This window comes from Alternaria arborescens (genome assembly GCF_004154835.1).
Source record: "Alternaria arborescens strain FERA 675 chromosome Unknown contig_17, whole genome shotgun sequence".
Lineage (NCBI taxonomy): Eukaryota > Fungi > Ascomycota > Dothideomycetes > Pleosporales > Pleosporaceae > Alternaria > Alternaria arborescens.
The window spans coordinates 598,522-624,342 of NW_021167872.1; the positions used below are offsets into that span (position 1 = coordinate 598,522).

Sequence of the window (25,821 nt, forward strand, 5' to 3'; positions counted from 1 at the left end):
ACCTAGCTGTACAGTAAGACTCTGGTGGTCAATACTCAAAGCTGGTGCTGCTTTCCATGAAGATAGATCATAACGTCCAAAACCACCTTCAGTACAGCTAATCCCCTGCCATCCACCCAAAGCTGCACATGCAGAGAATGGTTAACGTATAGTCTCTTCCATCGCCTGCCAAATTGCTCGAGGCAAGAATACTTTTCCGCGGTCGCTGTAGAGCAGAGAGAAGACAAGAATGATTGGTAATCCAGTATAACACTGCCACGCAAATAACGCCATCAAGTCCAGAGTGAGACCCAGAGTGACCCTTCTCCCCATGCGTCATGTCGCTGTCGTAAATGCAGTAGATGTGAAGCAAAAGACAATACCACCACCACCATTATCGTACCCGTAACCCACGCGGCGGAGCTAGGTATCTATACAAGACGTCCTTCATGGACAAAACCAAGTTGCACATCGCTCAGTACGCTCGTTGAGTTTGTTCGCGGAACCGGCGCTCTTCTTCCGCTCGACGGGCCTTCTTTTCCCGCTCCAATCGGATCTTGTGTGCTTCGGTCCCGTCGTCCATGAGTGACTCCTTGAACCAAGGATGTTGTAATGCCTCCTTGGCTGTTATTCGCTTCTTGGGATCGTACACGAATATTCGCCGCAGTAGGTCAAGAAATTGACGGTTAAAATCGGTGTGTGCTGGTATTGTTTCCTGTCAAAGTTAGATGGCAATCAAGCAACATGAAGTAGTCAAACGTACAGGAAGCTTCTTCATCGCCTTGACATATTTCTTGGATGCCTTGTTGGTGTCCGCGTTGGGATAGTCTAGCTTGTAGTTCTTGAAGTATCTTGCAGCACTGAACCTGTTAGCGATATTGTATACATGATTACGGGAGCACTTACGAGCTGGACGAGTTGCGTGATGAGCCGCGGTCTTGCTTGTAGACCGCTCGCACAATATCTCGATCAATCTTGCCACTGCAGACGGCCTCCATCATTGCGAGATGTTCGAGGTTGTCGTGAGTCTGGAACAAGGCGTCGCCAGTGAAGAACTCGACAAGAATGCATCCTATACTCCAAATGTCGCAAGGGAAACTCCAACCAAGGTTCAGGATAATCTCTGGTGCTCGGTAGTGACGAGTCGATACTACCGAGGAGTGGTACTCGTCGTTGAATGTCGCTGATCCAAAGTCGATAAGGCGGATCTCGGGGTCAAGGAGAACCTTGCGATGCCGCGCTGTTCGGTTGACTGTTGTTGATGATGACGGCACAGTTCTATTGTATGTAAAAGTCTGGTAATTGTTGTTCACAAGCAAGATATTTTCCGGCTTCAAATCGGTATGGATGAGATTGAGGTCGTGGAGGAAGGCAACACTCGTGAAGAGCTGCTTCGCAAATTTCTGGATGTGGGAGCTGGGGAACGGGACAAAACCATTGGACTTGAGGAAATCAAAGACACTTTGTCCGTAGAGGTCAGTGACGATGCAAATGTGGTTCCGGAAGTCGAAGCAATCACGGAGATGGATACACCGGTTGATGTTGTGCTTGTCGTTGGATGCCAGGGTTGAGAGTACCCTCAGCTCAATGCGACTGGCATCTCGGTATTTGGGCACAGACCGGATGACCTTGATGGCACAGTTTGTTCCCTTCCGTCTGTCGTAGGCTTGAACGACTTTGCCAAAGGTGCCTTGGCCGAGCAGTTTTGTGATTTGGTCTGATGTCAGGTGTTAGCATGCTTCTTCAGTGTAGGTTGTGCTGGTCACGTACACCGCTCTGTGAGGTCAGCCTCTGGCACTACGATGTAGTGGCCGTCTTCATCATCGACCTTCTGGTCCTTTGTGTAGGATTTCTGCGACACGTCAGTATGGAGCGGTTGAGGGCAAGTCAAATTTCTTACGTCTTGTACGACCTGGACATAGACATCCTTGGCCTTGATGACCGGGTTGGGGGGTGGCTGGTACAGGCTGAAGGGGTTATCGTTGTCCAGCTCCCGTCTCTTGGCTTGTTTTGCTTCGTCCTGTACCACGGCACGCGTGCGCTTGCGCTTCTGGCCTGCTGCACTGTTTTCGAGAGGCGAGATGTGATGGCCATTGCTGACCTGTGAGCCCAGCGAGGTAGGCGCAGTGGTGTTGAGAGCAGAGGTGGTTCTGTCGGTGGACAGGGAATGGTTAGGCGAGTCGTAGTAGGGTGTCTGGGTGGTGGAGTAGGACGTGTGCTGGTTGTAGACGGGGTCGTATGCCGTGGACGCGGTCGTCTTGCGCTTCTTGTCGGTATGGCGCGCAGCTGGGTTCGTGGCGGTGCCCCGTGAGGAAGGCGGTTGCTGGCGCGGTGGAGGCAGCTGGGCGTCGTCATCGTCGTCGTCGTCAATGACAATGACCTCTTTGGGGATGCCGTTCCTGTAGAAGTCGGCCCAGTCGGGATTCCGCCGCCGCTGGGCCGAGCCCGGGTCGTTGGCGGCCATGTCGATGGGCGAGGCCTGTGTGATGGGCGGCAGCTGAGGCGGGTGTCTGGTGTGGGCAGTCGCGTTTCGGCGAAGGTCTGAACTCGAGGAAGCGCTAGCGTAGCCGTTGTAGAGCGAGTTGCCTATCCGCGCAGAGCCGTTGGCAATCTGGGCATTGGACATGCTGGGCTGGTATGTCTGGTGGTGAGAATAAAACTGGTGATGGGGCGGGAGTGTGGCCGTGGCGGTCGAGGGCGTCGACATGGCTGGCTTGTGTCTGGCGGTGCGAGAGCCGACGTAGTGACGCTACTTCTCTGCTGCGCAGACGAGCCGACCAGACACGCCGCTGGGGCGTGCAAACAGCGCGATGGGGCGCCTTCTTCTGGGGAGCGTCGTTGCTATCGACGCACCGTTGCTGCTTTGTGTGTGCTGGGACGAGGGCTGAGGGCTGGCTTGCGGCAGAGACGTTATCGCACGCCGTGGCCAGTCGACGATGGGGCTGCCCAAGGTGCTTGGTGCCGCGGCTGGATGCAGGGCCGGGGGCGGGCTATAGCAGACGTGAGGGCGATGGGGGTGCACGCTGGGAAGAATGGCGGGCGTCGAACATGCCAGAGACGTGTGAAAGCGTCGTGGTCGTCGGGTCGAGGCAGGCGAGTTGAGATCACACTTGTTGCGGAGTCTGTGGTGAGAAGCCGGGGCCTGTGCGGTCCACATGGAGCGTCATTCGTTCAATCTTCTCGCGGCACGCCAGTCGACCGTCTCTCTTTCGCGTCTCGCGCCCAACTTCAAACTCGACCCTACTAACTGGCCCTACTACACCCTACTACACCGTGCCAGCCTCCGTGCCCGGCTCTATTTCACGGCCATCGCCCTCACCTCCAACGCTGCAACAGGCCAAGCCATGTGTTTGCGCTGCGCCTTTGGCCGTAGCTGGTCGCTTGTGCAAAAACGCCCTGACCACCACTTTGTCACAGACTGATGACAGTGAAACTGCTGCACGTGAAGACCGTCCATGAAAGAAACCACCTCTGTAACACAAATCTATACCATGTGCGCTTCTCCAAGCATCGGAGCCCTTTCCACCTCGGGGCCTTGGGTGACCGCTACAAAGTGAAGCAACGACTGTGGTCACGAGAAGACGGTGATCTGCGTCTAGTGTCATCTGGTTACTGTGGTAGTCGAGCAACCACCATCCTCCGTGACGAGCGCTCCCTCAATTCACAATACCATGGCAACCTGTCCCTACACATTTCACCACCAATGTCTACTTAGCCCAGCCTTCACCCAAATCGAGCCATCGCTGCATTCCGACCGCACCTTCGTGGTTCGCCAACCTTGGAAGCTGCGAGGCGCGGTCCCTTCCGCACGTGGAGCGACACAACGTTGCCGCTCATCACTTGCTGCTGCTTTTCCTGGCTATGACGCAACTATACATATTTCCAACCGTCTTATCCTTCAGGTACGCGCCACACACGCCCGTGTCGAATTCTTCTGCTGTTGCTGCCACCCGTCTCGGTCTGCTGTTATCTATCTCACCCAGCCTGGGCTGATGAAAGGTTTGCTGCACTCCGCCTCACTACTAACGTCATAGCCTCAGCATCTCCACATCTATACCACACTTGGTAGCCGGTAGCAATATATCATATAGGCAATTGACTGCAGACTACTCATTAAAGTCCTAGCTCCGCGCTCCTACGAGGACAGATTAGCCTTTGGTTAGCCGCCAAGGCTGAGTCGCTGCATGGTCTGTAGTCGTGCGCGGCACGGATCTATGTTAGCAGGCGCTTTCAGCCCTGGTCTGGCCCATATGTGGGCAATGTGCCCAATGACCACCTGCTGATATTATGCTCGCTTGCACCCCACGCCGCTCTCTCTTGACTGCAAAGCAGATTAAGTTTCTTCTGTGTATTGCACAATCGCAGTAGTGCCACAAACGGTACTTCCTGCACGACGCCGACGCCAGGTAACGAGAGCTAACAATCAAGTCGACGACACGACATTGGTATTGCACACTGCTCCACTGTACAGAAGTGTTGAACTACCATTGCCCATCACATAGTTGGTGTTGAGCACCGTCCGTGGTGAACAACGTGGTATGATCCCACGTGAATGATTTCAAAGAGCCTGGAGTAAAGACATGTTTCATACAGCTTTTCTGATGTGACCGACAGCTTCCGCCCATGCGGATGTCGTCTTTCATCCAAGGCCATGCATCCCACCTCAGTGCGATAATATTTTCAAACAGCCGCTCCCATGCGTTTTTCCTAATGATGGTGCTCGCCCTCTTTTCGCAATGGAACCTCCAAAAATCCGGTCCCAGACTATCATCACGAAGCCACCGCGCGCATGCTCGTCACAAAAGCCGCCCAGAGAGCAATAAAAAAAAGAAGTCCGTGAATCATGATTATTCATGTCAAGTGAGACATGTTCGTCTGTCCAATATTCTCGTTCGGCATGGGCGGAGTTGCCAAGGCGTTGGTGGTTACAACTTCGGGGCGATGCTGAGTTCCTCGAAGAAGTCGAAGACTGTCTTACTGACACGGTCGACGATAAATTCGACGTCACTGTCGGCGATGTTGTATGCAGGGGCGATGATGACGTGATCTCCACGATTGCCGTCAACTGTACCGGATCCTGGATACATATAGACGTTATATCCATCTTTCAGCCCTGATGTAGTAGTCAGTCGGTGAACTACTCGCAAAAGTAGAACGAACATACCTAGCTCATGGACCCGCCAGGCCACTGCCACTTCAGGGTCAAATGGTGCCTTGGTCTTCTTATCTTGCACAAACTCGATCTGTCCTGGTTAGAAGCTGCGATATGTGTCGAGGTTGCTTCTCAAACTTACCCCCAGAAACAGACCTTTACCTCGGATGTCAAATACATTGGGGTGATCACTCAGACGAGTCATCAATTTCTTCATCAGCTTATTCCCTTTGTCTCTAACATTCTCTAGAAGGTTGTCATCTCGAACGATTTGTTGCACTGCAAGACCAGCAGCGCATGCTGCGGGAAAGTTCTGGAAGGTATGACCGTGGGCGAAGGCAGCTTCTCCAAGAGCATCCGTTATCACTGGTCCCACGAGCATCGCGGATATGGCTGCGTAACCGCCTGCAAGTCCCTTGCCTACCAATTGGATGTCTGGAACGACATCCTCATCTTGCCAGGCATGCATATAGCCGGTGCGGCCCATGCCACTCATGACCTCATCCAGAATGAAGAGTACCCCGTACTGTTTGCATACGCCCTTCATGGCCGAAAGATATCCGGGTAATGCGGGAACGCATCCAAGTGCCTGCGTCGACATGTCAGAAACTGGACATTTGAAAACATGGCGTCATTACAATGGTGCTATTTACCGCGCCAACTACAGGCTCCATGACGAAGCCGGCTACTGTCTCAGGGCCAAGATCAAGTATCTTGCGCTCCAACTCGTCTTGAAGCCGCTTAACATACTGAGCTGTCGTTTCTCCCTTGATCATATCGCGACAAGGATTGCAAGGCGATATGAACTGAGTCTTCTCCGGTAGAATAGGCTTGTACATGTCCTTGCGGCCCTTGTGCCCACTGCCCTCAAGAGCACCGAGCGTCGCCCCGTGATAGGATCGATCGCGGGCAATAAACCAACGGCGCTGGGGTTGCGGGCTATCCTTCAGTTTGGAGTGATATTGGTAAGCTAGCTTTTGAGCTGCCTCATTAGCCTCAGAACCTGATGATTGTGAGCTTCAATTCGGCCATAGAAGTATAGGCTATATTACCAGATCCATAGAAAACCACCTCAGTCATCTTATCGTCAGTTGATTCAAGAAGGAAATCTGCAAAATCCTCTGCAACTTCAGTTTGGAAGCTCATCGATGCGGCGTATCCGACACCAGTTTCTTCTTGCTGTCTGATAGCCTCATATACTCTTTGGTCCTTGTGACCAATGTTCGATACAGCGGCACCCCCAGAAGCGTCAAAAATCCTCCAGGCCTTCGTTTCGTCCGAGACTGACAGCCAATTTCCCTTAGCCTCTTCCAGTATTAGTGGAGGACCCCTCGCACTGCGTTTGAGTAAAGGACTGCGAAGACTATTGCGGTTTCGACGGCTTCGGCGGTTTTGAGAAATGGTCAGTGCAGGGACTTCATCCATGGCTGATAATGAGATGCTGCTCTCGGATGCTGGACTGGAAGTGCCGTTCTCATCAAATAGCAGCGCTGGTGCCATCGTTGCTATTCGTAGAATGAAGATAGGAGGTCAGAGGGAAAGGGAAGAAGAAATGCGTAGAGTAGGAGTTGAATAGTTGCACGCAAGTGTGAAAAGGGAAGTACGATGATGGAAGAAGAGGTCTCAACGGCTGAGGGGAAGAAAACCAGAAGAGCGAAACTGCAGGTGAATGACCGGTGCCTTTATAGTCGCTTGATAGTCGCGTAGGCTAACCACGAAGCGTATTGCGATCCGACCGGTGAGGCGTCTTCTTGGAACGGAACGTTTGCGGTGTAATCAGGCTCAGGGTCACTGAACCAGTCTTTAGACTCTCGGCAGGCCATCTTCAGCCCTAGATTTCGGGCCGGCCGGGGAGCCTAACTTTGAGACGACTAGAACATGAAAGCACTTGGGTCATACTTAGTTCTTAGGTTCACGAATCTGTACGCTGGATGCGGTGAGGAAATCTGAGCTTATTCATTCTTGTGGAGAGTTAACGGTCAATCGCTTACTCAATTAGCCAATCAGGACAAACCGTGGCTGTTTTACCGGATTTTGCTTGATATCGATGTGATAAAGGGACGGTAAGCCTGGTATGATAGGAATATGCCATATGTAAGACCAGGGGCCGTGGTCGTCTTGATGTCAGGGCAAGAAACCGCAAATGCCCCTACATAATCATCCTTGCGTATATTGCCCGTCATAGGAAAATCCAGGAGACAGGAACGGTGTTTGGCAGGGCCAACGCGGATCCTGCGTACATAATGCGTTCATGTCGTCAAATTACCAATCGAATCTCACTTCAGCAGGCTGCTGCACACGTGCATGTACCGACAAGGCCTTGCACTAGCGGCTCATGAACGGCTGCGACACGTGTATCATTGCCACATGGTGAGAGTGGAGATTCAAAGAGATGCCGGCGGTTTGTGGGATCGACAAGGTCCGCTACGGCCACATGCAACCCACTGCTAAGAAGATCGGATCTGGTTTTAACCGTAAATCTTGTGTAACCGAGCCTAGCGTGTGATATTCGAGTCTTGTCTAGTATCCAGCGACGGCATTGAACACGAAGGAAGCCGCTTGTGTTCTACCGGAAGTTGAAAGACGGGGCACTGCGTGCTTGCCGTGGCGAGTCCCGGTGCATCCAAAGGGCCAAAGAGTCTGAAAGGGGAAGCTAGTGCTCCTTCCGATGCATGGCATTGATCTGACACGGTTTGCTATAATGCCTAGGCAGAGGTGAGTATGTAAATTAGAGTGGTTGTGAAGCGTGGCCGGACAAGGATATGCTTGGGGGAACGAGTCAATTTGGATAGCAGAGACTATCATCACTGACAGTGGAGTAGCGACAGCTCAATGGACGGCTGAGGCGCCAGACACAGGCAGCGTAGTTACCACAAGCGATCAGCTGCAGATCGTGGCACTAGCGTGACAGCATGGGATGATGCAGCAGAAGGAAAGGAACAAAATGCGCGGACGCCAGGTCAGGTGTGGTGGTTGCGACTGGGTAAGACGCGCTTCCGGCAGAGAACGGGCTTGACGTGGTGGCGCGGCGTGATAACCGTCAGACCCCTGCGGGGAGCTGCACAAGCCGTTCGCTAGCCATGAGGACATCACCTGATGGTTCGGGGAGCGGCAATTTGCGATGAGGCGGAAAAAGCGAGTTAGCCCAGCGTTGGGGAGGTGGTGCTAGACAGTCGTTGTGGTCAACTCGGGACGAGAGGCACTCGGCCGGGCCGTAGTACAGCACAGGCAAGGAAAGCGCCGAAGCGCCGAAGCGGGTCGGCAGCGCTTGCCCTTTGCACAGCCAAGCCCCGCGTTTAGCTCCCCCCACATGCCTCCAGGCGTGCAGGCGGCCTCGAAGATATCACGATAATTCAACCACACCGGGAAAGGCGAGGTGAGTGGCGGGCGGGCGGGGCCAGGTGCGATGCGACGGCGAGCTGACTACCCTGGGCAGGACCAACGGGCAGTCACGATGAATCCCCGCGTCGAAGAAGTCAGCGATTCGGACAGCGATCCGTCAGAGATGGGCATTGACGACGTGCCCGCTCTGATCAATGCCACCAACGTACCCAGCACCGGCACCTCGTCCATGCCGCCGCAGTCGCAGATGCTACAGCCGCAGTCGCCCGCCATCAAGACGTCGACGGACCGAGAAAAGTCCAAGCACTACCAGTGTCTATACCCCATATATTTTGACAAGTCACGCACACGCGCAGAAGGCCGTCGCGTGGGCAAGGAGCTTGCCGTAGACAGCCCTCTAGCACGAGAGATGGCCGATGCCGCAGCCGACCTGGGGCTCCGGACCGTCTTCGAGCCCGACAAGACTCACCCGAAAGACTGGGCCAACCCGGGTAGGGTGCGTGTCCTGCTCAAACACGAAGGCAAGCTCGTCGATGACGACGTCAAGAACAAGCACCACCTCTACATCCTCATCGCCCAGCACCTCAAAGCCCACCCAACACAGAAAAACACGCCTTTCAGGTTACCCATCGCAGGCCTACCTATGCCAAAGGAGATGCCCGAGCCAGCAGTACCAAAGGGATGGAAGATGAGCAAGATCCTCCCCCTGCACTCGCCTGCCCTGACAGGTGGCGGAGTCAGCGAAAACTTCATGCAAGACATGATGGCGGAGATGATGGGCGGTGACGGAGGCAGCGGGGCAAACAGCGGGACAGAATCCAAGAAGAAAATCAAGGACAAGAAGAAGAAGTGATGCGACTCTATGCATCCGCGCTGTCTACCTGTTGGCGCTTCCGTCGACTATATCCGGCGTCAGTGGCCTGGCAACCGTCACATCAATCCGCGCCGCAACTATGCACCATCAAGGCTGTCGTAACATACGACCTGTTGCTGCCGCACACGCGCTTAGATACCACTCACGATAGGAGCAATAAACGTCTCTTGTCGCGAGACCACCATATCAACAACATCCACAATCATGAAACGATGCTGCCTTCCCCAAAATTGAGTCACTCATGTACATCACTAATGCCTGCGTAGTATACGGCCTCTTCGCTTCACTTCCATCTCCTATGTGGAAACTATCGCTTCTCTTCGAGGCTCTGTTGCAAACTCTAAACAACCGTCATCATGTTATCCGAGCTGATTGGACACGTTATCGAGCTTCACACCGCTGCTTCGAGTGCTGCGCACCTGCCGTAGATGGACATCTCCTTGCATCACACAGTACCACTAGTTGCCCGCACCTCTTCGGCATCGAATACTCCGACCTGCATGCACTCCCGCTTGCAACGCCGTTTGGATCGCAAAGTACTGCATGATACCCTGCGTCCGAATGCTTTTTGTTACATGCCATCGCCACTCCACTGTAATACCCGAAGGCACAGATGAATGTCAACAATACTACGTGAGACTTGTGCGTCATGTATGCATGCATGCAACTTACTTCACGTGAGTGCTCAGCGACTTAAGCTGACCCCCACCACCAACTCGTTATGCAGGTTTTCAGCCTCGGTAGCCCTTGATAGCTCCGCGGGTCCATCATAATGTGCCCTCGGCAGAATTGATCCTGATACCCACGCGGTGATTATGAGCTGCAACGCCTCCTATTTGCTTGCTACTCCCATGATGCTGCTCATTTTGCGTACCGCGCGTAAGATCTCAGACTTGGAAATGCTGGGTCAGGGGGGTTATGTTGGTTTCCATGGAGTGAATGGTCGTAATTACCAAGTCCCAGTCCCGGCGCCACTGAATTGGCCCGGAACTACTCACGCGAAGGTGACCCTCGAACCCGATTCGATGCTTCGCTATGTATCCAATAAAGCTCAGTGAACGAAGTCATACCTACTATCTACAGCCGTGTTGTTGTGATTCACTGTCGCGTGTTCTCGGTCAACAGTTTCACCTTTGCTGGAGCTGCTTGCGTATTCATTGACAGATATGTCAAAACGATTGAGAAACATGAGCCAAGACTAGTATCTGTAGGAAACTCTCAGTTCATATTGTAAAGCCAGGTTGGCGAGCATTTGCTAACCGTGTCATTCACGCACCTAACTGCCCCTGTCCGGGTGACATTACACATATTTAGGCACCGAAAAGACCTGACCACTATAGGGTAGGGTTAATTTTCGGAACGTTATATCATCCATCAGTGAAAGTCCCTCACATTAGCCCGCTTCGATGCGTGCGGCGCCACCGATCGCCTGACTGTTGGGAAAAGTGTGTCATCATCATTATCGCTTCGTAACTCGAGAAAGTATTCCGGTCAGCGTGATACAACGTAAACAGTTTGCGGATAACCTTCAGCGAAACTAGTGTCGTGAATGGTGCGGGTAAAATAGCCGCAGCCACTACCCAAGACCGACCAGTCTGACATCTGTAAAAACGGGAGCTGTTTTTTATCATTACTCGCCACGCATACTGTAGAGCCAATCAGAGTCGACAAGGCCCTGAACGGCTATTGACTGAGAGATATGCGCTTCCGTCGGCCCGTCAAGTGATGTCAGGAAGAAGAAGCCGCTTACTAAGCAGTTACCGGGCCAAGCAGATTATGGAACTGCCGTAGCTCATTCAAAAAGGTAGTAGCTTCTCCATTAGTCTAAAAGCATTGTTACCGCTCTGGCTAGATGGCATATGACGTGATACGAGAGTTCAGGCGCCCTATTACACCTTACTACTTGAGACACGGCAGCTCCTCCGCTACTACCAATCCCAAGACTCCCCACACTCATGTTCGATCTTGAGGAGGCATTGCCTGGTGTCCTTGTGGGGCATATAAGAAGAAATTATCATAGAATCGCTCGGCGACGCCGATGTCGAATAATTCCATTTGTGAAGAAATCACCCAATGGAGTCACCTACACGTTGGGTTCCATACTCCATCTGTCTTCAACAAAACGCTCCACATTCCACGGAGTATTGACAAGCTCCTTACACTGGCCTTCGATACCTGCTGAATTCGGCGCGTTAGGTCTAACGAAGTTTTGTCCAGCTATGAGCACCCAAGATTGTACAACAAAAGGAATCCAAGACTAACTTTGATTTACAAGACCACTCATGGAGTCATACTTGTCAGGCCGACCATATTTATCCTGAACTTCGCCAGGACTGATTGCCTAGCTATAGCTTGCGTGATTGTATCATTTAATTTGTTTTCAAGTTACATATCCAAGTGGACCGCACTGAACTATCAAGCCTCGAGCCAAGAAGTGTGGGAATGATCAGTCCAGCAACATAGTTTGTCACAAGAAAACCTTGAGCACCTCTGTCCCACTTTGAGGCTCATAGGATCTTATGCTCGTCATTGAACTTGTGTTTTAGTAGGCGAGACCCAGCTTCGCACATTGTCCACGTATTCCCGCACGCACTTGCCTCTCACTGCCTTCATTGATTCTGGATGCAGATATGCACAAATCACAACTGTGTTTCTGATACAGGATATCATGCTAACATAGTTACTGTATCGTGCAAGACAACTTCGGAGACTCATGACAATTTGAGACTCGCTATGACACAAAGAATGTGAGGAACATATTCCGATCCACACTACTCTGTGCGGAGAGCCTGTTTTTATCTCACAATATGCCGAAAGCAGCCTCTTACCTCGCGACATTAACGTGGGTGGCGCATCATTCGTGTAAGATTCGGGAATGCAAGACTTCACACAACTCACATCGGTTGGCTTACACTATACGCTCGGCTCTGACATATTCGGAGATTTTATATTAGGCCCACAGTGTATAGTTCAATATAGCAGTGGTCAAAAGTAACAATACTCCTTCGGAGACAATTGATTTACGGATTGTGCACCAGACCTCCGTTTCCGTGATGCTGAGTCCAGCGTAGGGTTGACTGTCACATGTCACGGTGTATACGCTAGGAATCCATTTGTGAAGAGGTGAAGAAGCAATAATATTCACTTGCATAAAAAAGACTAGGCTAGCGGACTATGCAAATGCCTAGACAGTTTCGCCGCGTTTCCGGCACTGATTATGGTATACCCTAATCATATCTCACACTACTGCATCGCCCTAAGACTTGAACCTTGCCATCGACCCAGGCAGCTGTTTAGATGCCGGCCTGCTGAGCGAATCCGAGCCTTGGGCCATTGCTACCCATCTCGTGAACAATGTACTTGCTCTTGAGGAAGATATCACCGAAGATGCTGAAACCAATACCGTCATCGGTCTGGATACCGCCAAAGCAGGTACCGTCACCAATGGGTGCGTAGTTGACGTACTTGCCAGGGACAGTCTGCTTGACGCCACCAACAGTGATGGAGAAGTCGGGAAGAGAAGCAGTGCAAGGGAAGATGTAACCACCCTGAGTAGCGTCGTTCTTGGCGCCGCTGACCTTGGCGTAGTAGGCACGGACAATAGCAGTGTCGGTGTAGATGAGAGTGGTGCCGGTGTCGAGGATACCAGAAACAGTTGCCTGAGTGGTAGTGGTGCCGACGCTGTAAGCAGATGCGCTGAATCCCCAGAATCCTTGGCTGTCATCCGCGTTGATGTAGGTGATGGGACCAGTGTACTTGCTCTTGTCGATGTATCCGAAGTCGTATGTGCCGGCGGCATGGTATTTAAGAGTGACAGCGAACAGCGGCTGGGCGAGCTGCGACTTCACGGTATCGAAGAATGTCTTCTGTTGAACGGGCTTCACGGTGTTGATGGAGCTCATAGCAAGGCCGAGAAGGCCATCGGTATCGGTGTCTTGAGAGAAGGTTGCAGAGACGGAGGTAGCAGCCTCGACAGCTTGGGAGGTAGCTGTTACACCACCAACTGTGACCTTGTCGGCGTAGACCTTGCCAGAAGCACCAGAGCCATCTCCGTAGGAGATCTTCCAGGAGTAACCGCTCTTGACCTTAGAGGCATCGGCCTTGTAGTAGTCGTGACCACTAAGCTGAGAACTGGCCTGGAGGGATGAGAAAACCCAGCTGAGTTTTGGTTAGATGAGGCTTCCGTAAAAGGCTTGACACCGCGAACAACGGGCGGGTCTCAGAGGTGGCTTACAGGTCAGAGCTTCCGGTGTCAAAGTCAAGATGGACAGTGGTGGTTCCAACGGTGACTGGGCTCAAGTATGCAGAGTCATACTCGTCATTCGGAGCAGCAGGAACTGATCCGCTGGCAGCAGCAGCGGCAACGACTGTGTTGCTCGCCCTGTTCTGGGCAGCCTCTACAAGGCTTTGAGGCACAGCCTTGCCGTGCTTGCGCAGAGCCTTGATCTTCTGCTCGGGTCCGTTTTTCAGGTATGTCGAGCGAGGAACCTGCTCGACCGAGAAGGAGGTACCCTTGTCTATGGAATTGTCAGTGATATATCCTGTGCTGAGGCATTGTCGTATGATGGGACAACTTACTCAGTTGAACTGGGGTCGCAACCACTGTGCTAGCGAAGGCAAACGCCGCCGTGAGTTTAGCGAAAGAAGGCATGATAACGATGGCCTATTGGTTGTACTGAAGAAGAAGATACAAGCGAAGGGGAAGGTAAAGCCCGTTTGAGAGGCTTGAGATGATGAAGCCGGTACAGAAACACAAGGAGGATTTGCCTTGGCTTTATACCAAGCATTGCCACAAAGCGCGGCATAGTCTTGTGTCCATGACGATGATGTGCTCCTTACCCTGTCCATACGTCTACGCTGCGCTCCATTGGCATCGCTATGGTAGTGTAGGATTATAGTGGGGTAAGCGATCAACATTGAAATTAGATCCCGCGACCAGTCATGGTAACGAGTCCTATCTTGGCAGGTAGATCATGCTTGCGATTGAGTGGCGCCGCGTTTCACACATTTACCTGCTGCATTCAGACTTGGCGTCGGCCAGGAGGGTGTATGCGGAGCATGTACGTTGGCCGGTAGCACATGGAGAGCTTACAGTCCTTGTAGACCGGACATTGCGACAGAAGTGACCATCTTGTGCGACTTTAGGACCGAATACGTGGCGGGCCATCCGTAATAGTACATTGGTTTCAAGGCTGATTGCAGGCTGTGAGGGTCCGCTTCCATAGCATCGGGCTGGACCGAGGTATGTTCCGTTTCTTGCGGCAGGCAAATAGTACTGTACCAAACATTGATCGTCATTGGTGACATTCCAAGATGAAGGTTGCAATAGTAAAGCGTGCCTTGTTCGCTAAGAGCCAGGTAGCGCTCTTACAATGCTGGGTAGTGCAGGCGCCCGCCAGTCAAGCTTCGAGGCGCTACTAGGCCTAGGACTCTCACTCTTGGCACCTTGATGCTGCAGGGTGCGGGCCAGCCACAGCCGTTTGAAACACGGCCTGGAGATATGTTGGTCATGCAATTGCGGAAATTCGTGGGTTGCCATTATGCGTCATCCTCGTGGCCGCTGTCGTTCGCATCGTGGCACATGGTTTGGATGTCAATAGTTCGACGCCAGCACACCGTTGGACCATGGAAAGCGACAGCCAAGCGGCTCAACTGCCGGCCAACAGCGCAGGCACTTGTGCGTACGTGGAGGCGCGATCCAAAGCATGCTGAACTCGCCGACCCATCCACACAATCAATTAGATGTTGGAGCGTGATAAATTAATGTCGAAGCAAACGAAGCGATAAGGGCGGCAGCGACTGCATTAGGGAGGTGGCGATGTGAGGTCTGGTTGAATGAAAGGCGGCATATGGGAGGTCCAGTGCAGCAGCCCCGGGCCTAGTGGGCCTTCCCGTGGAGGCTAACCCTGACATGTCACATCAACAGGTTTCGCAGCCAATCATGGCCATGGACGACTTTTTGCTCAGGAAGTCGCGAATCTCGTCTTCGGCCAATTGCATGTCACATGCCCGCTTGCGCTTCCAACCTGCCCCTTCCGGATGTGATCCGCAACCTCCAGCGCACGACACCGCGGTGTGGGAGGGTACCAAGCATGATCACGCATGCCGAGGAGAATGCTTAGCACTGCACTCTGGGGTTGGCGCTGCCCCAGGCTGAACTACGGAAAGTTCTCACGTCCTATCAACGGTGAAGCTTCACTGTCTCCTTGCACGTTCACTGATACACCGATGCTCGGACGATTAAGCTTTCTTATCACCTTCCAAATGCGAAGAGAGCTCGTTGTCGTTGGCGCCGATCGTGAGGGATGGTATCAAGCAAAGCCAAGGCTATTGAGCAAGCTTGGTACATGCAGCATAGAAACGGTCCGCAACTACATGTGGGACATGGATTGGGTATCTTCGTAATAGTCAGGGCTGGCCATCTTCGGACTACTGTGCGGTCAACAGGTAACGGTTTCGCCGCAGATCTATTCAGCCTCAGCATTGCCTGCGACAGCGCTCTCCAGCTGCTTCAGCGCCGTGCGATACGCTTTCTTCCTTCCGTCCGCCGTCACAGTGCTCTCTTTCCACTCCATACGCTTGACCTTCTTACTGCCACGCTTTATGCTTTCGCCCTTGGCTACCTGCTTCAAAAACCACGCGGCCTCGTTCTTCGTGAACAGCGTCCATGCTTCTCCTGTCTTGCCCGCGCGAGCTGTCCGACCGACGCGGTGGACGTAGCTGGTGATACTTGTCGGAAGATCATAGTTGATGACATGAGTAATATCAGGAATGTCCAGCCCACGGGATGCGGCGTCGGACGCAATTAGTATTTTGACCACTCCAGAGCTGAATGATTTGAGCAATCTTCGAGACGCATCCGCTGTCAACGCTCGGGTCATCGTCTTCATGTAATTCTTGAAACCTGGCATGAGCGCACCAAGCAGGTGCGACAAGCGAGAGGCACTCTCTGTGCTTTTAGTAAAGATGAGAACGCGGCCACTCTGTTTAGATACAGATGCCCGTTCATCTTCGCCCGAGTCAGAGTCAGAGTCAGATGATGTACCAGAGGCGGAAGAAACCGATGAAGAGCCTGATGCTGACTGGGCGCCTGGGAATACGTAGTTGACGAGCACATACAACAGGTGTAGGGGCTTGTTAGAACCATCGCCAACATGCACCGCAAACTCGTGTAGGGTCGACGGCAACTCAAAGACATTTTCCTCATTGTCCAACGATTGAGATTCTGCAATCGCGTCTTGTACGACAATCAACTTCGGACGCTTGAGTTTCAGTGTGCCGAGCTTCGTGAGGTCTTTCTCCATGGTTGCGGAAAGCACAATCTTTGTGAGCTGTCTACGAGCAGGCAATGCCATGGACCAGATAGAGTTGGCATCGCGCTCTCGCTTTCGTATCCGTTCTTGAGCGTTCATAAACTCAACTGGCGTCTCACCATGAAGGGCGTCCATCAGCACAGTCGCCCAACCCTGGAAGTTTTGACTCAGCAGCTGGTCAGCTTCATCGATAACGAGCCAGCGCACACTGTTGAGCAGAAAGCCGGTAGTGTGCTCGATGTGCTCAACTAATCGGCCCGGAGTACATATGAGAATGTCTACGCTCGAGTCGTATTGTGGAACGTGGTCTAAAGGCATGGCTCTCAGATCGTCGTATAGTCCTCCTTTCTCCATAAGCCCAGTCTGGTGTTGTCGTGAAGCCGTCTCCTGAAGTTCCTGTGCTCCCCTGGGGTCGTATTGCGGTCTCATCTTCACAAGCTGCTTCTGCTCCGCCGCAAAGGCGATGCTGCCCAAAGCCGTTCCTACTTTGATCTTTGTTCCAGCGCATAGCTCCTCGGCAACTTGTAGAGCCTGATTGACGAGTTGCCGGCTCGGTACTACCACAATGGCTGACAGTACGGGTACCGCGCGATCCTTGAGGGCTTCGATGATGGGTAGTAGGTAAGCCAGGGTTTTTCCAGAGCCTGTCTTGGCCGAGATGCATGTGTCGCCCAAGTGCTGGTCAAAGCCAGGATGCAGCATGGGAAGCAATGCTGTTTGCACAGCCAGCGCGTCCTTGAATCCTTGTTTCTCTAATCTCTTTACATATGAAGGATCAACACCAAGTTCGGAAAACGGGGTCGTCGTCGATGCTTCCACGGTGGTAGGTTGAGCGAGCCACGTGGGCAGAGTGGAGAAGGTAGGTTCGTAAACTGGCTCGGGAATCGGTGCGGGTTGCGGCATGGGTTCGAGATCGTGGAGTTCTTCTGGTTCTTGAGCTTCATATGAAACTTCCTCTTCTCCCTTTTGCCCTACCACTTCAGCAAGCTTCGAGGCTTTCTCGAATTTCGAAAGGATGTTCTTATGCTTCTTGGAAACTTCATCATCTTGGGCTTCGGCAGCTTCAGCATTGCGCTTCCTCTTCTTGGGTTTCTTGATAGTCTTTGGGACTTCCAACACCACACTGTCCTGTACAGATGCGGGGTGTGAGTCGGCGACCACCTCGGTCGCAGCATAGGGAGGGCTGGAGGCTTTCGTGACCTGATCGCGCGCTGGAGCAGGTGAAGGCTGCTTGTTGGGGATGGGCGCAGGCGGCGCGAAACGTTTGAATAGAGGGGCCGGCATCGCGAGTTGAGCTCTGGCGACTTCCGCACAGCGATTGTTCAGAAAATAGCCGGGTGGGATTCGCGACGGATTGCGACTGCAGGATGGTGAAGTTGGCTACAAATTATTCTGGACCCTCGAAATTTGGTCGGAGTTTCCAACACGCTAAACGCCGACCAGTGACGCGCCATGCCTTGCACCCATTCGCGACGGCGCCATGTTTACAGCAACGCCTTCATGCAGCGTCACCATCGCATCTATGTCCTGAGCTGCCATGTGTCTTCTCTATGAGCAGATGCGAGGAGCCAGTCCTTACAATCCGCCAACATGCCCTACAACATTGCGTACGTTCTGGATCCAGACCCTGCATCATGGCAAGAGCTCACGCGCAACAGCATGGTTAGCGACAACTTCTACCCCCAACCCGGTACGGGCCATGTCATGCGATTTCGAACAGTATAGTACTCATATATTTCAGGAGGAGTAGAGAGTCATATGTACCAATTGTCGAGTGCAAGTCTGCTCAACATCCCCCACCTGTACATTCCTAACACAACCAGAAACTCATAGATCGTGGACACAAGGTCATCGTCATCACACATGCGTACAACGGTCGGAAAGGCGTCCGATATCTTACCAACGGTCTCAAGGTCTACTACGTCCCATTCTGGGTTATCTACCGCGAGACCACCTTCCCCACCGTCTTCTCCTTCTTTCCCATCTTCCGCAATATTGTTATTCGCGAGCGCATTGGAATCGTACATGGACACGCCAGCCTGAGTAGTCTGTGCCATGAGGCCATATTGCATGCACGGACTATGGGATTGAGAACTGTCTTCACAGACCATAGCCTGTTTGGTTTTGCGGATGCTGGGAGTATCCTTACCAACAAGCTCCTCAAATTCACATTGAGCGATGTCGACCATGTCATATGCGTCAGTCACACTTGGTGCGTGTCCCACTCGTATCGTCTGACATGTGCTGATAGGCTGTAGCAAAGAAAACACGGTACTTCGAGCCTCACTGGACCCTCTCATGGTTTCTGTCATCCCGAACGCCGTCGTTGCAGAGAACTTCCGTCCTCTATCACACGATGTGTTCGATGCTAGACACACGAAAGCACCGGGACCGCGACAGCCCATGGACCCGGATGAGACCATAACCGTCATTGTGATTCAGCGACTCTACTATAACAAAGGCACAGACCTCTTGGTTGCCGCTATACCCCACATTGTAGCCGCAAACCCGAGCGTTCGCTTCATTATCGCTGGTAATGGACCCAAGGCCATCGATCTTGAACAAATGATCGAGCGCAATGTGTTACAAGACAAGGTTCTCATGATTGGCCCAGTCCGTCACGAGGAAGTCCGAGACGTTATGGTTCGTGGCCACATATATCTATGCCCTTCACTGACAGAGGCGTTTGGTACGGTCATCGTGGAGGCTGCTTCCTGCGGTCTGTATGTTGTGGCAACTCGAGTCGGTGGAATTCCCGAGGTGCTGCCTACACACATGGTAGAGTTTGCGGCGCCTGAAGAGGACGAGCTTGTTGAAGCTACTGGTCGTGCTATCGCCAAACTGAGAGCCGGCAAAGTCCGGACCGAACTGTTTCATAACCAAGTAAAGCAGATGTACTCCTGGACCGATATAGCTCAACGAACGGAGAGGGTGTATGATGGCATCAGTGGCGTCATCAGTCACAGTGATTTTTATCAGGGTGCAGGCGCAGCTGGCGCTTGGAGCGCCACCCGTGGTCGCGCGGGTGTGCAAAGTTTTGCCCTCATCGAGAGATTGAAGAGATATTTCGGCTGCGGGATTTGGGCGGGCAAGCTCTTTTGTATTTGTGTCATCGTCGACTACTTGATCTACCTCCTCTTGGAAATGTTTGCACCCAGATCACGGATTGACATCTGTAAGGATTGGCCTAAGAAGATCTCCCAGGCAAAACAAGAGTCCGGGAAAAGGCTTATGGTTGACATGGACGCCGAAAAAGGAACACTGCTCAGGAAGAGAAGTTCCAGGTATCGAAAATCGAAAAGAGAACAGCTCGAAGACAGTTGAAAGAAGACCTCAGTCGAGCATAATCAAGATAATGAGGAAAAGAATTTGCGATTGAATATTACGATTGCTGTCGCCATCTATAGGCTTGACAGACATCGTGAGAAAAGTAGTGCTATCTACCAAAGCCCGTAGGCTTGTATGCTTTACCGGAACGCTGAACCGGTACTCTGCGCCCTGAACGCCGATGAAAATGCTCTGTACAAGGGGAAGAAGAAGGACAATTGACAACCGCAGCTAAGCCATTATTGCTTATGCATAAAACCAGTACTGCGCGCTGTACTCAACGGTAAAGCTTCCCTCGATTCCACTGCAGTCCTTGGGTGCCATGCCTCCAGCGGTATGTATCCTGTAGATCTCGTTGTAAGCCCAGGGGTCAGTGCCTTCGCTAGTGACGGTGGCGTTTAGCTTCAGCCATGGGACGCTTCCAAGTCCGTTGGTACCCTTGGCTGCGGCCTGGGGTGCGGCGCTCTTGCTGTCGACCTTGCACTCGACGCGGCCGTAGTTAACTTTGTCGGTTTCCAGCATGAATAGAGGGACACCAGCGGCAGTGAACTGGTGGTGGCCTGATATCCGCTGCTCTGCTTCGGCGGAGTTTGGAATGGCATAGTCAAGTGCGAGCGTGGTTACCTCGGCGAGTGTGTTGATGTTGAGACGGGCGGCATCGCAGGTTGCATTGAAGAGCGTGGCTACAGCGCCCACAGCTTTGGGCACATCGGAAGACGAAGATGAAGCACAAGTGTAGTTTTGGGTGCCGCGACCTATAGCGATGTGGCGGAGAGTGGTGCCTTGCGCTGGAGCAGCGAGAGGTGTGGGTGCTACTTGTTATTAGCATCTATGGGCTATGCGTTATTGGAAGGGACCAGATACATACCAGCAGGCAGTGCAACATTTGACAGATCACATAGTGAGTCTGTCTTCCTCAACTCGTCGTACACAGCCGCTGGCAGCCCCGCCAGATGCTGTCTCGGGACGAGTGCTGCTATCGAGTCGACAGTCTGTGTTGGAGCAGCGAAGAGGGCAGTCGGGGCCAGAGCCAAGACAAGGCCGAGAGTGGTAGTGAAGATCATGTTCAATTATCGACTTGTGTTATCTTGGCGGTAATATGGATCGAGTGCTTGGTACTGGTTGCCGGGTGTTGGATGTTGTGTAATGTCGATCCAGTGGACGAGACGGCGATGATGTTATATCACGAATGTGGAGTGGATGTGAGCCTTGCCGGTGTTGCTAGGATGCGTGCAATCTTTTCTTGGAATAGAATATCGGTCAGGGTGCTGATCTATTACAAGACCTTGTCGGAAGCAATGAGATCCGTAATGTAAGAAAGGAACACGTCGAAGCGAGATAAAAACGTGGTAAGACGGAACGTAAACAGCGAAAACCTATTAAGGAAAGAGCCCCAAGGTCAAGGAAAGCACGAAAGTGGAACAGTTGTTTTGATGGGGGGCGAGCGTAGGAGAGCGCGTTGATGGGTGAGTAAACCGTGAACAAGGCCGTCTATGCCATGTTCCTATATAGAAACTGCAGCCACACGTCGCAAGCACACGACAGCCATCTTTTCTTTCCCCAGCGCCTAGTCCGCTCCACACAGATCCTACATGTCCATGTACACGAAGCCGATCAACCGTTACCGCCAGTTCCACTTGCCCAACCAGACCGTGTCGCTCGCTAAAGTAGAAAAAGACCCCAAATATAGCCAGCCAGGGTACGATTGGCTGACAAGAATCGAGAGGGAGGGGACAGAAGGTTCGTGCGTTGTGGTTCGCTCATCTACCGAAGCGCTTGACGGCCACTATACTACGTTCGTCTTTGGCGTAGACGCCCGTGGGGATCGCTGGCGAGATGGCTATTTTGGGGGCTGGACGGAGGGGAGGTTGGTAAGAGTTCGGAAGCGAGATTATGTGTATTGAGCTGCTGATGCGGAACATATTCTGAACATGCGAGGCTGCTGATGGGAGTATGTCATCGGGGCTATGTGGTTGTCAGGATAGATACTTGATGATCGTTCTTCAACTAAGTCAGCCGGATGCCGCCCTCCTGTGCGAGTAAACATCACAAGGCACTCCGCGTCCAGATCCTCGATATTCCTTTCAGCAATAAGTTTGTGTCGAAAATAGCACACCTCCAAGATCCTCTACTACAGTGCGTGACCTTGCAGCCTCTGCAACCACCGGGTCCAGCAATCGCTCTCTCCACACCTAGTCCTTCCAATTTCCTCCCCTTCGTTCTGCATCCCCCCCACCCGCAGAGCCGCCCGTCCTACACACAATCTCAGCTGCTAAAGTACCCATGTACCCGGTGAACCTACCTAACAAGCCGTATCCTCTACCATGCCTAAAGTAGAAGGTACCTCTCCCAGAAAAAGACCACAAATCCACAATAATGACTATTAATACAACCTACATCGAGCGGAGAAATGACAGCTAATATCTCCCACTCAAGTATCCACAGTGGCCGACCAATGGCAGACGTGGGCAGGAAGGGCGCCTCGAACGTTCTTATGCCAGCGCTTCGCTATTGGCAGCAGAGGCCGCAGAATGGATTTCTAGGATGATGTTCTTGCTTTAGCTTGTCGACCCGCCGCTGGCTGGCTAGGGATGTCGATGTCGTGCATGTCAAACTTGTTTTGTGTTCCGCACTTGCATGCCGCATTTCTGTTTCCACAGTGGGTTCGTTGGTCGACGATTGTCGAGAGCGGTTGATCGGCTACGAAAAGAGTAAGAAGGAGGGCATGGATGGGCGTGTCGCCTTGCAAACTGGTAATAACACATACAGAAATACTGATATTGCAAGACACCATACATAACCGTGGAACATCCTTCGCGCTTGTAGAAAGATTTGGCAGTCTTGGGTCAAGAGTGGCTCATTTCCTTGCCGTCTCTCCGTTGTACGTTTTTCGGTCAAGTACACGTCAGTATAGAGACCGAAGTATCATTTCCAAGATCTTCCTGTGATCATTCGCCACGCGACATTTTTACCTGCCGCCATATAGTCAAGAAACCGATGCACCATAATATCAGAAAGGATTACACAGCAAGCAATTGGGGCCTGTAGGAGGCTCAAGGCCAGGTTATTGACATTCGTTATTGGTGTTGCTTGTTGCAGGTGCGTATTTGCACATGTCTTGGTCTCTTGGGGCCTCTGAAGAAGCTGCTTCGTAGGTCATCACGAGGCCGATCAAAAACAAGCAGACCGTCTGTCGTGTCACGATACATCTTGTTGGAAGTCAAGCACAATAAACAGGTCTCTCAATTTCATTGAAACAACCAGGGCGTGCGACATGGCCAACACGCTACAGCTAGTCCAGAATAGAAACGCCCACATGCTAAAGACCACCATAATAGTACAGACGTCTGGAGACGTTGATCCTTCGCTAGTTCTCAGCCCATTACGACGTTCCTTCGTCTTCGTTATGCCACGCCGCCGCATCTTCTGGCCCAGGAACAGGCCCTCCAGGTACACTTGGTCCAACAACGACCGCTGCGCCTGCCCTCGCCTCGTAACTAAACAAGAAATAGAACACCATGAAATGCACCGCCAGTAAGTACCCCGCAAAGATGTTGCGACTTGTTCGTGTCTGGAGTACGAACTTAGTGACCCGCAGGATCATGCGTTCAAAGAGATGCATGCGCTTCATAGCCCTTGCGCTTTCGCGACCTCGGAACGCGGCGAAGGGACTGAGGTTAGATTCATAGGCTGATCGGTACTTGGTATCGACCGCTGAACCTCCACCGTCGCCCATGTTGATGGCCGAGGGATTAGGGTTGGTAGCGTAACTCGAGGCGCTGGATGCTGGCCCTCGGTTGACCGCGTTGTAACTACTCACATACCTCGTCTTCTCATACAAGTCCAGATTGTCCTTCTGTAGCGCGCCAATCTCGCTTCGCAATGATGAAACTGTTTGGTAGGACTTTTGAAGCTCAGCCTCGAGCTCAGAGTTGCGCTTCTTGAAGCGGTCGCGTTGGGCGGTAATCATCGGGAGGATACCAGAACCGCCGCCCATGGGCTCGACACCACCGCCTCCGGCACGCAGAGACGCCAATGTTGGGGCTTGCGACGAGTTGTCGAAGCCAGAGATGATGGACGAAGTGGGTGATGAGCGGCCTCTTCGGCCCCCGGCAAAGGAAGATTGTGGATAACGCGATACGTAAGTCCCGGCGACTGACATGCCAGATGGGTCAAAGGCATTGGTCGCCTCTTGCTGGACTTTCTCAAGATCGGCTTCCAGTGTTTCGTTGAGTTGTCGTGACTTTTCCAAGTCCATGTTTGTGTTGGAGAGTTCTTCTTGCAGAGCTTCAAGTCTGGTCTGGAGATCCTGGTGTGAGACTCGCATTACTGTAAGTTCGTTGCTGAGTTTCTTGTTGCGAGCAAGTAGCAGCTGTTCGAGTGTTTCGCCTTTGCCTTTGCTAGACGCATTGTTTTGTGAGAGTGCGACCTCGGTGGCTTCGTCGTCATCGTCGCCTGTCGCGAACTCAATCGACTAGCACAAGTTAGCTTGGGCTTGGAAATGCAGTTTGAAAAGCATACCTTCAACACTTCTAGTTCCTGCTTCACATTCTCGTAATCGCTCCACTTCAGTACCTTCTCGCGAAGAGCTTCCTTCTCACTCTTGAGTGACTTGATTTCACGTTCCAAGCTTCTCGTCTCAGTTTCGAGCCGTGTTCGGTCGGAGTCTTTTTCGAAACGCGCATTCTCAAGCTTTCGCAGGAGTGAAGAGTTCTCGGAACGGAGTCGCAGGAAAGCAGGGTCATCTTCAGCAGCAAGCTGCTGCGCTGGTGCGGAGGCAGACTGGGCCAGTTCGAGGCGTAACTGCTCGTTTCGTGCCGTGATTTCGGCCAATCGATGGCTTGTTCGCTCGAGCTCTGAGCTGACGATCTCAAGCTCCGCAGCAGTGGCGCCCCGGCCGCCTTCTTCGTCAGTGGCCTCCCCCTGGCCAAGTCGCTGTGAGACTTCGTAACTGGCCTTGAGTTCCTTTAGTAGTCGATCCTGGTTCTCGACCTTCTCTTCTAGACTCTTCTCCTTGGATTCCCAGTTGTCTTGCTTCTCGTTCAGGACAGCCGACCATGATGCTTCCACATCCTTGATCTTGCTGTCTCGGCTGTCCTCCAGGGCCTTCCTCGCTGCACGCTCCTGTTCCAAGTTCTTGTCTGACTCGTCAAGTTGTGTAGTAAGACTCGCCACCGTCTTTTGCAGGCGCTCATTTTCGGACGTGAGTTTGGGCACAAGCTCTTCCGAGGTTACAAGCGAGTCGACGGAGGCTTCGAGGAGCGGATACGGGTCGGGTGCTTCAGAGAGCGGCGAGTAGACTTGGAAGAAGGCGGCCTGCACCGTCTTTGACTGGTTTGAAATAAGATCAATGAAGTTTTGGTATGCTGTGAACCTGACTTAGCAGAGCACGATGGGCGGCGCGAGTCGAGGCTTACACTTCAAGAGGCCTTTGATGTCGCTGAGCTTGCTGGCATCGTCGAGTTTCCGGAAGTCTTTGGTCTTCTGCGCGAGATCTTTTCTTTGCGTGAGCGTATCTCTTTGGTGCGCGACGAGATCCGAGGCTACAGTATCGAGTTGCGGAATGAGCGTGGTGAGATCGATGTCTGGCGCATCGTTAGCCTTGGCCCATGATGCTGGTCGTGCATGTTCGTACTCCGCCACGCGCCAATAGCCTTTTGGAACTTGTTCTCCTCTTCGTGCTCGTCTTCTGCGCCGGACTCTTGCCTCTCGGCGGTTGTTCGAGTCTCGGCCCTCTCGTCCATGTCGACTCCGCCCTCCATTGGTGCGCTTCGGTCGCCGGCCGTGGTGCAAGAACGATGTGCAGCTGGAATGCGAAAGGACTGGCAGCTCCT

At 52.6% G+C, this 25,821-nt stretch overlaps 8 protein-coding genes across 8 annotated transcripts; 2 read left to right on the forward strand and 6 right to left on the reverse strand.

Moving 5' to 3' along the window:
- Positions 1-454: 454 nt before the first annotated feature.
- On the reverse strand, positions 455-2,686 carry AA0111_g7652 (Dual specificity protein kinase; the record flags this gene model as incomplete). Its single annotated transcript, XM_028654012.1, has 5 exons — positions 455-694; positions 743-839; positions 886-1,696; positions 1,750-1,831; positions 1,880-2,686. 5 exons carry the CDS (start codon positions 2,684-2,686, stop codon positions 455-457), a joined length of 2,037 nt encoding a protein of 678 aa, XP_028504748.1.
- Positions 2,687-4,904: 2,218 nt separating this feature from the next.
- AA0111_g7653 (putative aminotransferase) lies at positions 4,905-6,631 on the reverse strand (the record flags this gene model as incomplete). Its single annotated transcript, XM_028654013.1, has 5 exons — positions 4,905-5,092; positions 5,144-5,222; positions 5,274-5,720; positions 5,785-6,134; positions 6,184-6,631. The coding sequence occupies 5 exons, from the start codon at positions 6,629-6,631 to the stop codon at positions 4,905-4,907; spliced, it is 1,512 nt and encodes a 503-aa protein (XP_028504749.1).
- A 1,954-nt stretch (positions 6,632-8,585) lies between these two features.
- AA0111_g7654 (hypothetical protein) lies at positions 8,586-9,326 on the forward strand (the record flags this gene model as incomplete). The annotated part of the gene is made up of 1 exon (XM_028654014.1): positions 8,586-9,326. The coding sequence occupies one exon, from the start codon at positions 8,586-8,588 to the stop codon at positions 9,324-9,326; it is 741 nt and encodes a 246-aa protein (XP_028504754.1).
- A 3,314-nt stretch (positions 9,327-12,640) lies between these two features.
- Positions 12,641-13,998, reverse strand: AA0111_g7655 (Aspartic protease; the record flags this gene model as incomplete). Its single annotated transcript, XM_028654015.1, has 3 exons — positions 12,641-13,505; positions 13,582-13,864; positions 13,926-13,998. The coding sequence occupies 3 exons, from the start codon at positions 13,996-13,998 to the stop codon at positions 12,641-12,643; spliced, it is 1,221 nt and encodes a 406-aa protein (XP_028504755.1).
- Positions 13,999-15,814: 1,816 nt separating this feature from the next.
- AA0111_g7656 (hypothetical protein) lies at positions 15,815-17,944 on the reverse strand (the record flags this gene model as incomplete). The annotated part of the gene is made up of 1 exon (XM_028654016.1): positions 15,815-17,944. One exon carries the CDS (start codon positions 17,942-17,944, stop codon positions 15,815-15,817), a length of 2,130 nt encoding a protein of 709 aa, XP_028504752.1.
- A 306-nt stretch (positions 17,945-18,250) lies between these two features.
- On the forward strand, positions 18,251-19,984 carry AA0111_g7657 (Phosphatidylinositol N-acetylglucosaminyltransferase gpi3 subunit; the record flags this gene model as incomplete). The annotated part of the gene is made up of 4 exons (XM_028654017.1): positions 18,251-18,267; positions 18,319-18,350; positions 18,494-18,872; positions 18,919-19,984. The coding sequence occupies 4 exons, from the start codon at positions 18,251-18,253 to the stop codon at positions 19,982-19,984; spliced, it is 1,494 nt and encodes a 497-aa protein (XP_028504753.1).
- Positions 19,985-20,233: 249 nt separating this feature from the next.
- AA0111_g7658 (hypothetical protein) lies at positions 20,234-21,051 on the reverse strand (the record flags this gene model as incomplete). Its single annotated transcript, XM_028654018.1, has 2 exons — positions 20,234-20,799; positions 20,856-21,051. 2 exons carry the CDS (start codon positions 21,049-21,051, stop codon positions 20,234-20,236), a joined length of 762 nt encoding a protein of 253 aa, XP_028504746.1.
- A 2,318-nt stretch (positions 21,052-23,369) lies between these two features.
- AA0111_g7659 (hypothetical protein) lies at positions 23,370-25,749 on the reverse strand (the record flags this gene model as incomplete). Its single annotated transcript, XM_028654019.1, has 4 exons — positions 23,370-24,461; positions 24,509-25,353; positions 25,405-25,572; positions 25,623-25,749. 4 exons carry the CDS (start codon positions 25,747-25,749, stop codon positions 23,370-23,372), a joined length of 2,232 nt encoding a protein of 743 aa, XP_028504747.1.
- Positions 25,750-25,821: the final 72 nt, after the last annotated feature.